Source organism: Populus nigra, chromosome 16 (assembly GCF_951802175.1).
Source record: "Populus nigra chromosome 16, ddPopNigr1.1, whole genome shotgun sequence".
In the NCBI taxonomy this organism is placed as follows: domain Eukaryota; kingdom Viridiplantae; phylum Streptophyta; class Magnoliopsida; order Malpighiales; family Salicaceae; genus Populus; species Populus nigra.
The window spans coordinates 8,166,744-8,179,282 of record NC_084867.1 but is presented as its reverse complement, the minus strand read 5'-3'; the positions used below and the strand labels follow the sequence as shown (position 1 = coordinate 8,179,282).

The following is a 12,539-nucleotide window of genomic DNA, read 5'->3' as shown; positions in this document are numbered from 1 at the left end:
TACTCCTAATTTTTTTATCAATGAATATTAGACTAAATTTTTTATTATTTGAAAATTAAGAGGATGCGCTTCTCCTCTTAATATATAAGGCAATGACCCATATTGAGTTCATTTACCCTAGATATCAAAAGTGAATAGCGAACCATTTTTTTAACATGGGTTTTTAAGGATTTGAAAATGTTGGCCCAATAAACCTCTTAATTTGAGTCAAGTCTTAATGGATTTTATAAACAAGTTATAAAAACATGTAATATGATGAATATTTTTTATTTATTTCTTTCTTTTTATTAGAAATGAGAACATAGAAATAACATTTTAATTACAAAACTAGCATGAACACTAACTAAATGCAAAAATATATTTTTTGTTTTGTAAGATTTAGCCAAAATACATGAAATTTGAAACATAATTTTTAACATGATCATGAAGTCAAGAATGACTACAACAAGCATGAAAACCTAAGATAATAATTTAATTCCAAGAATAAAAAATCTTAGGTCATATTATTCATTGATGTATCATCTGCAAGTAAGAATACAAAAGGCTATCATGTTTTATGATCATCTCCCTCTTTTGAACCCACGATGTTCTAGCACAAAAACATGATCTTAAACTTCTAATTTAAGTAATTAAGTCTTATTCTAAAAAAGTACCTATTTACACATTCCAAGCACCAATGGTGTACAATTGGTTTTATCCCAAATAATGATTTCACATTCCATAACAAACCAAGTTTAAACTATGAAATGGAAGCCGACAAAAACCTAAACAAACTGCCTATAAAAGATTTCAAAAAAAAACTCTAAAAAATTGAACTTCAAACAAACCAACTTGGTCCAAATTCCTCTCATATCCATTCATCCTTCTCAAAAATTAAAAAGTAGACTTCTTAATATAATGTCTTATTCTAAAAAAACATGACTTTATAACTCCAATAAGCATAACCTATATAACATCCATGTGAACAACATAAAGGACAACAAGGAAGAAAGATGTTTAAGCATAAGAGGGGGAAGAAGTTCATTCGATCCTGAGTTTGCTAAACTAACCCTCAAGTCTGGATCCTCTTTGTTAACCTGAACTTATTACAACTAGGAGTTTTTGAAAGTTGCAATGAACTCCAACAAGATGGTGACCAACTGAAGTTGTTGGTTCTTGCCTGTTAAGAAATATAAGTTATTTTGTTTTATTTATTAAGGGTATAATAATATTTTTATTTTATTTTCAGTTTAGCCTATATATAATCTCTTTGTATTTAGATTAAATATATTTCTTTAGATTATAGTGATAATGCAATATCAATAAAACCCTAGCCTCATTCTCTCTTATTTTTGTATTTCTCTTTATCATGCAATATCATCTGATCTTATTCATATAAATTATTTTTTTGAGAATTCTGGTAGTTTATCATCTTGGGTTCCTAGTACTTTAAATACCTCTTCTCATAGTCGACCACTTCGTACTGATTATTTTGTAGGTACTGACACTTTACTCTCTGGTACACCTAAAGCTCCCTTTTCTTCTACAGTCCCTCAAGCTCTGCCTGAGATTGTGGATCCACATGTACGTCAATTCATACATATTTGTAAGTCTACAAAGTTACCAGATTTTGTCTATTCTTGTTATTCATCATCTTTTACCTTCTTTTTAGCTTCTATTCATTGTCTCTTTGAGCTCTCTTCCTATAAAGAGACAATTCTTTATTCTCTTTGGTAGCAAGCTATGAATGAGAAATTTTCTGCTTTGCATAAGACAGATACTTAGAATTTGGTTCCTCTACCTTCTGATAAGAGTGTTGTTGGTTGTCGTTGAGTGTATAAGATCAAGACTAATTCTAATGGGTCTATTGAGCGATACAAAGTTAGGTTAGTTATAAAAGGATACTCTCAACAATATGGTATGGATTATAAAGAGACATTTGCTCCAATTGCAAAAATAACTACTATTCATACTCTTATTATAATAGCTTCAGTTTGTTAGTGATATATTTCTCAACTTGATGTTAAAAATGTCTTTTTGAATGAAGATCTTCAAGAAGAAGCTTATATGATGCCTCCTTTTAATGTTTCACATGACTCTGAGTATGTTTGTAAGCTTAAGAAAGTGTTATGTAGTCTCAAACAAGCACCTTATGTTTGGTTTGAGAAATTTTTTATTGTAATCTTTTCTCTTTGATTTTTTTCTAGTAGTCATGATTCTGCTCTTTTTGTTAAGTGCACTGATCCAGGCCATATCATTCTATCTTTATATGTTGATGACATGATTATTACTAGTGATGTCATTGATAGTGTTTTAGTTTTGAAGATAGAGTTAGCTAAACAGTTTGAAATGAAGGATTTGAGTTCTCTACAATAGTTTCTAGGTATTGAGGTAACCTACTCACCTAGAGGTTATCTTTTTTCTCAGTCGAAATTTATTGCAAATATTCTTGAGCGGGTTAGACTTACTGATAATAAGATTATAGATACTTTCATTGAGGTTAATACAAAATATTCTTCTTCTGATAGTTTACCTTTTTCAGATTCTACTTTATACCGTATTATTGTTAGGAGCTTGGTATATCTCACTATTACAAGTCTAGATATGCATATGTTATTCATGTTGTTACTCAATTTGTTGCTTCTCCTACTACCATTCATTAGGCAGTTATTCTTCATATTTTACGATATCTTCGGGGTATAGTCTTTCAGAGTCTTTTACTTCCATTCACCTTTTCCTTATAGTTATGTACATACTCTGATCTGATCATTACGGTTATCACAAGTTTATTATTGGTTTTTTGTATTTTTTAGGTGATTCTTTTATTTCTTAGAAGAATAAGAAATAATCTATTATTAGAGGGAGGGCTTTGGCATGCTTTTTACAGGCCAGGATGTGAGTCCCTGAATCATGTTACTAATCACATGCTCACCTTAATCCTTGAGAGTTCATTGTAGCCATTAATTCCTTGTATTTTTGTTTGTGTTTGCCTGAGTTGTGGACTGGCAAAGTGGTGTGCTAGCTAGCCACTCTGTAGTTTTTAGTTGACTAAAGTAGGGTTTTTTGGCTGTTATTGAGCCACTCTGGTGCTGAAAATTGTAGGAATCTTACGTGACAGCACGAAATTAATGGTGTGTTAGGGGGAGGGACTAACATGTTGTTTGTCTCGACTGATAAAAAATGCATGAAGAGGGGTCCTAAGTAGGGCTTGTCTCTGGGGAAAAGAAAATGCACAGTAGTGTCTAAAATAATCGAATCAGAATGGAACGACATCATTTTCAGTTGTAGTCCTTAATTTATAAAAATTTCAATTCAGCCCTAAATTGAACCCTTTCCTTTGAAATGTTTTCAATTTCACCTCCGGTCCAATTTAATTTGGTCCCTGTATTTTTTGTGTTCCTTATAATGTTGTTCTTGGTCCTTTAATTAATTCAATTTTGATTGAATTTACTCTTAATCTTGACTTTTCTCTCAATTAATCCATTCCAAGTTTCTATATCTTTCATTTAGGTCCTTGTTTCGTCATTTTATGCAATTTGACACTAAATTTCACTTTTTCTCTTCAATTAGGTCCCTCCTTGACAAAATTGGACTTCAACATTTTAATCAATCATCTAGTTTGTGCAATCACGACAAATTTTAGTATTTTTTTATTTTCTTCAATTAAACCCCAACTTGAATGTCCACATTGATTTTTAACCAAATGTAACTTAAATTCCTACCTATTTGTGACCTAATAAATTATTTTTAGAGATTTTGATTTGATTGAATTTTTTTGGATATTTCTAAAAGAAGATAACCTAAAATTGAGTTATTAGATTTAGTTAATTTGGATGGAAAAGTTAATGAAAGAATAGATTGGGAACATTATAAACACTCGTCATTTTCCCTATTATATTCTTAAAAATTAGGTTAATCCCATTTCATTAATATATGCCTGTTTATATATATCACATATAACTTTAAATAATATAAAATAATCTTCTTAATAATCTACGTCTAACCTATATAATACCTTAAAATACGATAACTAAAATATATATAAAAAATAAAAGTACATCAAGATTTATCAAATTAATTATAATAAATTAGATCCTTGGTGTGTATGTACACACACATATAAATGAGATCCTTTGTTGTTGTTTTACATTATTTTTTTCTATTAAATTTTAATTCATTAAATTTCAGTTATTTTTTAGTACCATCACTACTAGAAATTAAGAAGACTACTTTAAACAAAACATTCATAATTATTTTTTTTCATGCCTATATCTTTAATCTCTATACATACCACATATAACTAAAATAATAAATAATAAACCATCTAGGTGGTGACCTAGTGGTAAGAGTTTGAGACCAAGAGATTTGCTTCCTCTATGATCTCAGATTCGAGCCCTATGGTTGCTCATATGATGGCCACTGGAAGCTTACATGGTCGTTAACTTCAGGGCCCGTGGGATTAGTCGAGGTGCGCGCAAGCTGACCCGGATATTCACGTTAAACTAAAAAAATAAATAAATAATAAAATTATATCAGAATTTAACATATTATTAAATTGGATTTTTTAATTATTTTTATAAGGAATTTTTTAATTTTGTTTTTATGTTATCTTTAACTTTTTTATAGAGAAGTATTTTGACGAACTTTATTAATAAAAAAATAGACATTTTATATAAGAGAAAGAATAAAATTTTTATTTATGTCTATATTTTTTATATTTTCTTCATATATTAAAAAGAAAATCTTGAAAATTAAAGGATGAATAAATTTTTTTAATGATAATGTAATCATGCGTGATATACTTTAAAGAAGCCTTGAATACGATTTTTATTTTTATTTGTATAAATAGTTTTACTTAAATTTTATTCGCATATAGTATTTTATTGAACTTTTTTTTCAAATAATTTAATATTTTATAAAAACTTTATGGATACACATGCAATGCTCGTGACAAGAATTCTAGTTAAACTCAAATATAGTTTGGATAATGTGAATACCAAATACCAAACCCTCGAATGACCATTTAGATCTAAATAACTAAAAAGAAAAAAAAAGATTATGAAACATATATCTTAACTATTTGGAAACATAGGCCAACTCATGTTTTTTAAAAATTTAATTTATTTTTAAAAATTTAATTTATTTTTAATGTTTTGAATCATTTTGATATGTTGATCTTAAAAATAATTTTTAAAAAATAAAAAAAATATCATTTTGATGCATTTTAAAATAAAAAATATTTTAAAAAACAATCACAACTACACTTTCAAAAAAAAAAAAGATTTGTTGTTAAAATGGTACCAATGATGGCAGCCCTCATGCATCCAAGGACTTTCAAAGAAGAAGATGAGCTTAGAGAGAGATAGAAAGGATAAGTTCAAAAAATAGCAAAATAAATAAACAAATATATATAAGGCTTAAAATATAAAAATATATAGATGGCTTAGTTCATATTCATGTTAAAATAAATCTTCATGTAGATTTTATATATATATATTCTCTAATTATTGTTGTCTTGCTCATTAGAAAACTTTACGTTTTGCTAGGGTTTTCTTGCGTTGAAATCCTAATTATGTGTTTGAACTCTTCGGTTTTGAACATTATGGAACTCATGTCCTGCTTTTTATAGGATTCCTTCTCATAAGTTTAAATTATTATATCTAGTATGAGGTAATTTTTATTAAAAACAATATCATTTTAATTTTATTATTATCATTATAATCACTAACCATATCTATCGTAGATGTAATGACAAAATATTAAACATGTTTTTTTTCTAAACACTTATTATTTTTTCTTAATTAATGTGTTTTATATATTCATAATCAATAGTTTAATATTAATTAGTTATATAAATATTGACCATAGTATATTAGACATTATTTAATCAATATTTTCACACCATGTTGTCACCTTTAGATTACCATGGGGAAAACCTCAATGTTTGTTGATGTCTAAGATGATATAAGAATAACCTTTATAGTACATAAAAGAATTAGGAAAGATCATATACCACCCAAATAAATTATAAATTAGTCTCTCTAGTTTTGTAAAATAAATTAAATAGTCTCTTAAGTTTTAAAAATTAATAATTGGTCCTTTTTGTCCATTTCATGTTCTTTTCAATTTCCTTTGTTTTTTTTTTTCAAAAAGTAGAAAAAAGGAAAAACATTGATGAGAAAAGAAGGATATTTTTTGAAATAAAATAATATTAAATTAACTATGATAAACACTAAAAACAAATTAATTAATCTTGAAACTAAAAAAGTTATTTAATTCATTTTATAAAATTAAAAGAATTAATTAATAATTATAACATATACTAAAACACCTAGGATAATCTGTAGTTTTTTTCCCAATTGTGTCCTTATAAGAACCAATTAAAGACCAATTTGTTGAAATTTGTTAAGGATTGAAAAACTTTTATGATAGGGGACCAAAGTGAACAAGACAAATAAACATAATGTCCAATATGATATTTTGAAGAAAATCTTATTTTAGTTTAGAAGTTCGCTTTCTTTATTTTCCAGTTCTTGATAATAAAAATAAGAAAGAAAATATTGTATTTCAGTCAAAAAAAGAGAGAAAATCATTGATTGGAACTGATTTCAATCATAAAAAAATCCTTAGTTTCAATGAGTTTCTTTCGATAATAAGAGTTGCATTGAGGTTTTATTTAATTTTTATCGCGTTTAGAAAAGTAGATTTTCTCTTAGAAAAGTTTTGGAAATTGGATTGAGTTTTGGTTTTAACATCAAATGTTTGGGTGTATTTGGTCAACAATTTTCCTCCATGGTCAGCATAATAAATCAAATTAAATGAAAATTTATTCTTTTTCCTCATGTATAATAAATATAAATTCTTTTTTATAATTTTCGTTTCTCTATTTAGTCTCTTTCCCTCTCTATTAACATGACACACCCTAACAAAAACATTAAATCTAAAACAATATATTTGTTTTCTTATACTTAATTCCTTCGTACAAGTATTGGGACTCAAAAACCTTTTTTTATTGTTATTTTATTCAACTTTATTCATCGAGAACTATAAATAACTATAAACAGTTAAGTTTTTTAAACATATTTATTTCATTGAATAACATGTAGGTTTATTTTATATTAAATTAGTAGATAATTGTTAAAATATTATAAATATGCATTTGATTTTTTTTTAAAAAAGGATATTTTGGACGTTATTAACGAAATCATGAAAACCCCCAATTTTATAAATTAAGGTTACTGTTCCCAAAGCTGTAAAAACCATAATTAATTGAACAAGGTAAGAGTAATTGGACAAAGAAGCTCAAGCACAGATGATTGAGGAGCTGTGTAAGTGGAAACTTGTTGTTGGTGATGATGTGTCTAGAGAACCAGATTGCTCAAAGCTTCTCTGTGTTATGGTTGGAGATGGTGTTCAAGTTATAGGGATGCCGGTAGTTACTACTGGTTTTTTAGCCCTTGGTTTCCTGTCGCCAGCTTCACGAGGGATCGATGCTGCTGATAGGGATGATTTTACTGTATCTTTTCCTGGGTATTGTGGTAGGCTATGTTGCAGTCCGTTTGCGGAGAGCCATAGAAGGAGCTCCAGAAGGAAGAAGGTCTATTTCTTGGTCGATTGCGTGCTTATTCCCTGGAATTGTCTTCGTTATCCTTGCAATATTTCTGAACTTCATTAATCTCTAGGGAAGCCATAGCACTGGTGCAATTCCTATCTCCTTGTATTTTGTCCTTTTGACCCTTTGGTTTTGCATTTTAGTGCCCCTAACTCTTTTGGAAGGATTCAAAGGGACATGAGCCAAGGCCATTCAGTACCCAGTGAGAACAAACCAGATACATTAGGAAGAAGAACCTTCCTTGTGTAGCAGACATTTCAAGCTTATTCAAAACACACCCCATGTGGGAGGAAGAAGAAAGAAGAAGAAGGTATAGCAAAGATGTGTTGGTAATCTTGAGGCTGTTTTTGTCAGTTTGTGTCGGTAATTTTAGGTGTGTTTCTGCATGATTTGCAGTGAAGAATTGTTGCTTTGGAATTATTTTTACAAATTTGTTTAATTAATGCTAGTTATAATGGTTTTTGAAATGGTAAGCAACACTAGAGAATTATTGTTTTTGGTTGAAACCATGAAGAACTCTTTTTACCTTTTTTTTTTAATTTTTAGTTATTAAAAATATTTTAATCATTAAAATTATTATAATAATAAATCTGTAAATAATAGTTGATATAGCATAGTAAATAACATGGGTGGTTATTTTCGGTTTGGTTTTTATCAAAAAAAAAATAATCAAAATGAATTAAAAAAAAATTGAAACCAAATTGAAACTGGTTTAAACCGACCGGTTTTGGTTCAGTTTGGTTTTTTAGGAAAAAAACCTGTTTGACTCGGCTTTTTCCGACTTGACTCGATTTTTTTAGTTTGGCTCGTTTTTTTTTTCTAGTTTGGGTTTGGTTTGGTTTTTTCAGTTTTAAGCTTATAAAATCAAAACCAAACCAGACTGATGAATTTTTTAAAAATTTTAATTAATTTTTTTTTTACAATTCAGTTTTTTCAATTATTTTTTTTTAATTTTCTTGATTTTCTTGATTTTTCAATTTTTTTTTGTCTCACCTAATAAATAACCTAGGTTACTCTATGACATCTATGTGCATAAAACAAGGGGACAAAGTTTTGGAGTTTCATTCCCATTTCTCTAGTCCGTCCCTATCTACTAAAGAAGCATCGGTTTCTCTCTCATTCTCTCTCACCGTCCATTTTCTTGAGTTTCAGCTGCTACTCACTAAAAAATTGAAAACACAGTTTTTGAATAATAATAATAATAAGAATAAAACGTTAACTCCCTAATTTAACGCTCTAGTCTCCAATCAAAATCCAAAACCAAAGCTTTCCTCATATTCTCTCATTTAAAGCAAAACCCATTTCTCCTCTGTTAAGAAAAAAGAAGAGAGCAATGGCGTCGAATATAGGGATGATGGACAGTGCGTATTTTGTCGGAAGGAATGAGATATTAACATGGATCAACAATAGGCTTCAGCTCAATCTCTCTCGTATTGAAGAGGTCTTCTTTTCTTTTCTTTTGGAAATATATTTGTTTGTCCCAGTTTGAGGGAATGTTGGCCTTTTGTGATTACTGTTCTTGTTTTAGGAATTTGGAACATTTTCATGAAATGGGTTCTTGTTTATAAGCGTTTTCCAGTATTTTTCTTAAGTTAATTTTCTGTTACGGAGAATTAACCAAAATGGGATGCTCTGATTTAAATTATCTAATTCTGTGTTCGACTTGGTTCTGAAATCAGCTTTATCTACAGGATTGTTAATTTTTACATGTACTTTGGATTTCTTGTGTTTTTAGGTTGAGTTTAAAATCTTTAGATATGGCTTTAGGACTAAAGAGTGCTCTTCGAATGAGATGTATTTCACATCATGCCTTTTTAATCCCTTATTTTCTAATGTTATTCGTGTGTGTCTAGGCTGCTTCCGGTGCTGTGCAGTGTCAGATGATGGACATGACTTATCCAGGAGTTGTACCGATGCACAAGGTAACAGAATTCTGCCTCGGACATTTTTATTTTTAATATTTTCCTTGTCGTTTGGTTAAGTATTGCAATTATAGAATGCCTTCCTCTACATTTCAGTTTCATTTGTTGTAGGTGAATTTTGATGCAAAGACAGAATATGATATGATCCAAAATTACAAGATTCTGCAAGATATATTTAACAAGTTAAAAATTGAGAAGGTACTAATTTCAACTTTCATGTGTAAGATAAATTTTTCGCTTTGCTTTATGTGTAGAGCTTTTCGATGTTCAGATACATTTCTATTAATTTTACTGAATCACCATGTCCATATAAACCTTGGGCTCCTAGTTTGATTCTCAGCAGGAAGCTTCCGCTGACTAAAATATGAGAATGTAATTTCCATCATATGATACGGTTTCGATATATAATTTGTTGCAGCATTCTGCTTCTTGTGTTTATACATTTTCCCATTCTTGCATGTTACCATTTGGACCATTACTTCCTTGGTTGGATCAACTATATGAGTTGGCATTATAGTAAGCCTGTCCAAAGGCAGAGTTGGATGGGAGATTCTTGGAATTTCTGATTCAGGTTTGTTTCAGTCTGATCAATTCTAGGCCCAGAAAATTGAAGATGGTGAGCTTGGTTTAAGTCAACAAAGTCAGGAAAAAAAAACAGAGAGGGAGAAGCTAAACATTGTTCATGTTTCAGCAAATGGTGACATTATTCCACCCCTCCAATTTGAACTCTCAACAGCCCTTCCCCCCTTATCTATCTAATAGGCAGATGCAAGCAGAAAATGATCAAAGATCGCAAGAAGGCTATCTCTGGCTTCTAACATCAGAGAAAAGACAAAGTGCTTCAAGGGCGAAATGAAAGTAATGGGAATCAAAGGTTAAGAAGTATAGGCCTTCCATCTCTCCCTCTTGCCCAGCTCATTCTCAATCACAATAGTGGCCTCTCAGTTGTATTAGCGATACATATAGAGATATGATTGAGCTTGTTGATTGTGTTGTTAACATGTGAGTTGAAGGTGTGTGCTTTTAGTTAACAGTGTTGATATTCTTCAAGGTTCTAACATTAGTGAGGAGACTGGGTACAGTTTTTCTTTTTTCTTAATAATAGAACCAAGACACTATATTTTCCTTGACATCCCTTCTCTTTCGATCTACATGGCAGCATCTTGAAGTTAACAGGCTTGTTAAAGGAAGGCCATTGGACAACTTGGAATTCTTACAGTGGCTGAAACGATACTGTGACTCTGTGAATGGTGGCATCATGAATGAGTATATCACTTTTACATTCTTCACCCTTCCATTTATTTTAACTCTCTTGAAATTGCTTTTTTCATTTGCTCTAGTCTCTTACATACTTTTTGTTGAACATTTTTTTTTTCTAAAAGGAACTATAACCCATTGGAACGGAGAAGTAAGGGTGGGAGGGACCGTAACTCTAGGGGTTCTCAGAAGACCACAAAATCACAGCAAGCAAGCAACATGCATAACTCTTCCTCTGGTTACACAGTTGACCTGAACAAAATGTCTGGTAAATATGCAGCACGTGATATCTTCCATATCCTTGCCTCTCTTTTTTATTTTGCCTTCATTTTGCTTTAATCCTCTGTTGTTTAATGCATGTTGCTACAGGGCAAAAGCAAGGGAGGGGAAGTGCTGTGGTAGGTGAGGTAAATTCTTCGGAGGAGATTCAAGCTTTGTCCAAGGAGGTATTGGATTATTTTATTTTATTTTTTTATTGTTTTTGAAACAGCAGCAAGTCAAAACCCCTTTGCATTTAGTGTCTTTGATATATGCAGATTGTTATCATGCACTTTAGAGTTTAGATGGTCAATTTGGCAGGGAGATGAGCATGTGTTTTACACAGATGGTAGCGATTGAAATTTTTCAATAACCGCACTAGCTCTACTTTGTAGTCATAGTTCTCATATGGGGAATATGAAAGATATCATGCAATGAGTATTGAAGTTTCTGGTGTGCATATAGATTGCAGATATGAAGCTCTCAGTGGACCTTTTGGAGAAAGAAAGAGATTTTTACTTTGCAAAGTTGCGTGATATAGAAATACTATGCCAGACTCCTGAATTGGAGGATCTACCGGTAAGAGTTTCTGGATGCCGAATATATAGATAAAGACATGGTTAGTATCATAAACATGGAGTGGGGTTATGCTTCTAGTCATGCTATTGTTTAAATTCCATGCAGGTGGTAGTTGCTATAAAAAAGATACTGTATGCTGCTGATACCAAGGAATCTGCACTTGAAGAAGCTCAGGAATACCTATCTGAAGCTATCTGTACTGGTGAAACTGAAGTTGAAAGTGAAGTTTGAGTTGAGTTCTGGCCAGCAATGGAATCTTGCCTAGGTTGCATGGCTTTCAGGGCGTTGTCATAAAGCTTTAGTTTTTTACCAGCAATGGTAAATAAGAGTAGTGTTTTCTGTTTATTATGTGTTCCTGGGTTTTTGTGAATTTAATTGGCGACTAATCTATCAAAGTTAAAGGGAAGCTGCCGTTGCTCCCTTCTTCTGCACTGTGTTTGTAAGTTTATTACATGTTCCTGGGTTTCTGTGAATTTACGCGGTGACTAATCTATCAAAGCTAAAGGACAACTACTAATGCCGCTTTCTTCTCCACCGTGCTCGTAGGTTTTGTCCTGAACTAGTTGTCTGATTTCCTTATCTTTCTTTGTTCAATGCCAATATCCCACACGAAGAAAAGGAAATAGAACACGCACACACAAACACAGGAGACCCGGTGGATAGCAATAATCTGAAGGAAAACGATAAGAGCAGATCATCAATCATTTTCCTAGAACTAAAAGTTCTTGGAGAGCTGTTTCCATCCATCACTGTCAACTACCTCGGCCACCATAGCTTACAAAGAGAGAACATTTATCATGAACAGTTGTGTAATTGGGATGTGAAACCATTCAGCTCACCACAAGAAAGTTACTTTCCACAATGCCAACATACATGATGTAAAGAGATTTCAGTTGGAAACCGTTGCTTTTAGGATTCTCCTTCCAGCTACA

At 31.0% G+C, this 12,539-nt stretch overlaps 1 protein-coding gene and 1 pseudogene across 1 annotated transcript; both read left to right on the top strand.

Moving 5' to 3' along the window:
• Positions 1-1,837: 1,837 nt before the first annotated feature.
• On the top strand, positions 1,838-7,817 carry LOC133676055 (transmembrane 9 superfamily member 12-like; annotated as a pseudogene).
• Positions 7,818-8,657: 840 nt separating this feature from the next.
• LOC133675288 (microtubule-associated protein RP/EB family member 1A-like) lies at positions 8,658-12,038 on the top strand. Its single transcript, XM_062096625.1, has 8 exons — positions 8,658-9,032; positions 9,445-9,513; positions 9,625-9,711; positions 10,673-10,779; positions 10,896-11,038; positions 11,140-11,216; positions 11,494-11,607; positions 11,713-12,038. Exons 1-8 carry the CDS (start codon positions 8,925-8,927, stop codon positions 11,836-11,838), a joined length of 831 nt encoding a protein of 276 aa, XP_061952609.1. The 5' UTR covers positions 8,658-8,924; the 3' UTR covers positions 11,839-12,038.
• Positions 12,039-12,539: the final 501 nt, after the last annotated feature.